Below are 4,298 nucleotides of genomic sequence, written 5' to 3' on the forward strand. Positions count from 1 at the left end.
CTGACCTAGGGTGAGTTTTAAATAGGGACAATTTTTAACGATTTTAAAGAGCCACAGCTACCAATATTTGGGTTTTAATTGGTTTTTAGTAGGGGAAATTTTTTGTATGATGTTTTAATACGCTGTGAGCCGCCCTGAGTCCCATGGGGAGAAGGGCGGCATATAAATCCTGTTAAATAAATAAATAAATAAAATAAATTTTCTGTACTTAAAACAAGGCAGTATTTTAGGTAACCAGAGCAAAACACTTTTTACTAACTGGCAGCACTGAAATCCAGTAAGTCTTCTCAGATTAAAACTATCTACCAACTAACAATTGTGTTATGAATGTTTGCAATAGAGAAGAAAAAAAGTACCCTAAGATTGCAAGTTGGCCATATTTCAGAAAAAAACCTGTGATTTGTTCAATGGATTGACTTCCAGTAGAATGAGGGGTTGATTTTTTTTGTTTTTTTGTTTTTTGAGAGAGAGGAAGTAAGCTATTTGTTATTTAATTATTTGGCTGATCTTTTTAAATAGTCCATTACAAGCTAGAGACTCCCACTTCTCTGTTTATTAAAGTTCAGTGCAAGGAAAAGGACAAATTGACAGAATGATAACTAATGCATTATTCAACAATATCTAAACCAGGAGCAATCCATTGATCTGCATATTTGATCCTTAGGCATGTAAAACAAGCACATAATAGGTGTTAGCTTGTCTCTTGGTCTGAGATTGCAACAATAGGAACTGGGGATGGAAAACGATTTGATCCACAATTCATGAAATGTGAGCTGACATTTGCATGTGATTTTCCAAGGCTATAGAAATGAAACTAATAATGCATGCTACTATCGAACCCTTCTGTTTGAGAAGAGAAGTTGATGACTCCATATTTAATGACTCCATATTTAAGAATTATAACTGAACTATAGATTGTGCATTTTACTCATTAAGAAGTTTTCATTTTTTTTCTTTTCCATAGTATATGAAGATGATGGGTGTAAATTCCAGCAGTCATTTCTTTGCTTGGTTCATCGAATGCATCATATTTCTCCTGCTTACTAATATATTTCTTATTTTTATTCTCAAATTTGGGAATATCCTTCCAAAAATAAATGTTGTGATCTTGTTCCTGTACCTTCTGGACTACAGCTTCTCCATAATAGCCATGTGCTATCTCATCAGTGTATTCTTCAACAATACAAACATTGCTGCTTTGGTTGGCTGCCTGGTCTACATCTTGGCCTTTTTCCCCTTCATTGTCCTACTAGTTGTTGAGAATCAGATGAGCTTCACCATCAAGAGCCTACTGGTAAATCTGTCCTTGTATAAATTTTCTAGAAAATGGGGAGTTTACAACTGGACTTTTTTGGGAGAAGCAATTTACCTATAGATTTGGGTTTGCTTTGTCTTACAGCCACAGACTATAGTACCATGAACATAAGAAACTGTTTTTGTGGTATGTCAAGTAATACTCCATCCATTTTAATTGAATATGGCGCTTCACATTGATGGAAATCAGTGAAGTGTGCATTTGACTTGCCACAGACTGAATCTGGGTCCTTTATTGCACAAAACATCTTCTGTGATAGTGCTCCTCTATCACAATTATAATCCTTATTCACTGGACACCTAATATGGAAATATTTAACAATTTATTTCACAGATCAACAAAATAGGGTTGTTGTTGTTGTTTTGCTTTTTAGCACTAGTTTTAAGAGTAGCAAAAAGAAAAAAAGCCATCAAATTAAAAGACAGTGATAATATATTATTAAGAAAGTGTCCATGGACACCAGGGATCCCTGCCTAACCCTCTTCACACACAATTTTTCAATGTTTGAAAAAAATATTTTTCCAGGATGGAACAAGGACTCCTGCCTCAGGCAGGGGGTTGGACAAGAAAACCTCGAAGTCCTTAGAGGTTTTTCTTTTTTGAAAAAGAGTCTTCAACATATAGAAATGATGGGAATGTTATCCTTTCAATTTTGTATTATCAGCCAGACAACTATTTTGTGAGAGTTCTGAATAAGGTATTAACATTCCTTCCAAAAACTGCTTGAATTGAATATTGAATGCATCTGTTCTAAATCAAATTAAAATTGGGTTTTCAACAAATGTTTATTTTCTAAACATACAGTAGAGTAATAGTGTGTTGAGTCTGGATACACTGTCCTGGTTAAATCTGGGCTGAATGATGAAGCTTATTAAAATAAGTTAAAATAAAAATAAATAAGCTTAAATAACAAAAGATTAAAATAAGTCATTGCCTCTAACCCAATTACATCAAGAATGGTTGTGAACATGATTCTTGTTGGAAAGATGGGACCTAAATTAAAATCCATAACTACTAATGAGTTTGGAGATATGTTTAAATAGTCAGAACACCACAACTAGAGCCAAATCATCCTTGTGTTCTATTACTGCTATGTTTTCTATTGGGATGCTGTTTGCACGTGGCTCCTGGATCTCGTCACCGGTCCTAATTGGTTAAGTTGCACTCTAGTCGTAACTTCCGTATCGGTGGCTGCACTTTTCCTACCTCTCCTGCCTGCTTGTGTATTGCTACTCATTCTCCCCTCGTATAGTCCTGAGTTAAGGAAGTTCTCTCTCCCCCCTTCCGATACGGAAGTTACGACTAGAGTGCAACTTAACCAATTAGGACCGGTGACGAGATCCAGGAGCCGCGTGCAAACGGCATCCTGCCTATAAATGAACTCACCCATTGACTAGCATTGAACCCTGACGATGTCGGTAGCTTCTGACGAAAGCTTGGTAATTGGTGATTGTATTTAACTTTTTCAGTTTATAATATTCCTGGTGCTCATGTTTTATTGGTTTTTCAGAATATATATATATATATATATATATATATATATATATATATATATATATATATATATGCTAATAATAACATTAAAAATACGATCCCTGGGTACATCCATGTTCAGAATAAATAAATAAAAGTGAACACCAGGGAAAATCCTTAAACTATAAAAGTTTAATACCAAGTTTACAGACGCCAAGCTTTTGTCAGCCACTGCTGACATCATCAGGGCTTAAGAAGCCAGTCTATGGGAGAGTCTTTTATAGGTTGAGTAGAGCCTGCACACGGCCCCTGGACCTCGTCACTGGTCCTAATTGTGTAAGCTGCGTTCCAACGGTAGTTTTTACATTACCGGCTGTTCCTGCCCTGCATTTCCTGCTTGTGTGTATGACTTCACCTGTCTTATTTTCGCTTGGGCTGGGAGCAGATGGAGCGTTCCCCCCTCCTATCCTCTTTGGCCGCATCCCCCGCACCGCCTGACCACGTAATCCTGCCCTCCTATCCCCTGCAACGATTAAATCCACCAGACCCGGGGTGCCTGTTCCCTTCTCTGGAGCCCGGCTGATCCCATCCACCCCGTTGCAGCTCCTGTAGGCGCTTCCCCCCCTTTTTTCTCTGGCCGTATCTCCCGTATCTCCTATATCCCTCAGCAGTCCGCCCTTGTCATTCTTTTGCTCGTTCCACCTGGGCTGCCTAGGCTCATTGCCTCCCTCTGCTTCTTCTTTCCCTTTGCCAGTCCCCTTCCCGTGCCCACCCCCTCCACGGATGCTGTTCTGTCCAAGTTTTTTCCTCCCCCCTTCATGCCTGCCGTTCCCGACTCGGCCGTCAGCACTCTGGGGGTTGCTCCGTGCTTCCCGGTGGCTCAAACCGGCTGGAGCCGTGGAGTCGGGTCGCCACTGCGGGTCGGCTCGGCGGGATCACCCCTCCTTTCTTGTGCGCAATCGAGTGACTATCATTCCGGGACCCCCCTCCTTCCTATCGGCCTCTGTCCTGTCGTCCCCGCACGACCCGGTCTTGGCCGGTCCATTGCGCGTGCTCTCCGCACGGGTGCCGCCGGCTCCAGCTGAGAGTGCCCGGCGACTCGATTCCGATGTTGTTCCTTCATTGGGGGGTGCTGCCTTGCTCCGGTGCCTTGGGGGAGGGGGAGGAGACTCCTGGTAAGTTGGTCATCACTCCTACACCCTCCCTCATCGTCGATCTCTGCGTTCTTCGGGGGCGCATACCTTTCCTGGCGATGGAATCCTCTGCCCGTAATTCTCGTTGTGCCCGGGTGCCTGGGGGCGGTTGGGGGGTGGAGATGCTCTTCCTGCGGCTTTCTCCATTGGTTCTGCTGGCCTCTCCGGTCCGTTGTTACGGCGCTTCCAGCGGGATGGAGGGTTGCTGCCCACACTCCATGCCCTCAGCGCTAAGTGCGCTGGACAGAGATCGATGTGCCGATTAATTGAATCCCTGTCCGAAAGCCACGCTTCCTTGAGCAGGCGTCCCCCTTTCG

The 4,298-nt window shown here is 42.4% G+C and overlaps 1 protein-coding gene across 1 annotated transcript in view; it reads left to right on the forward strand.

Moving 5' to 3' along the window:
• Positions 1-4,298, forward strand: part of ABCA12 (ATP binding cassette subfamily A member 12) — a 226,544-nt gene that overhangs the window by 119,692 nt on the left and 102,554 nt on the right. Inside the window, 1 exon segment of the mRNA XM_029284752.1 lies at positions 965-1,294. Coding sequence (XP_029140585.1) covers positions 965-1,294 — 330 coding nt within the window.

This window comes from Protobothrops mucrosquamatus, unplaced genomic scaffold (genome assembly GCF_001527695.2).
Source record: "Protobothrops mucrosquamatus isolate PMUCROS unplaced genomic scaffold, P.Mucros_1.0 scaffold899, whole genome shotgun sequence".
Classification (NCBI taxonomy): Eukaryota; Metazoa; Chordata; class Lepidosauria; order Squamata; family Viperidae; genus Protobothrops; species Protobothrops mucrosquamatus.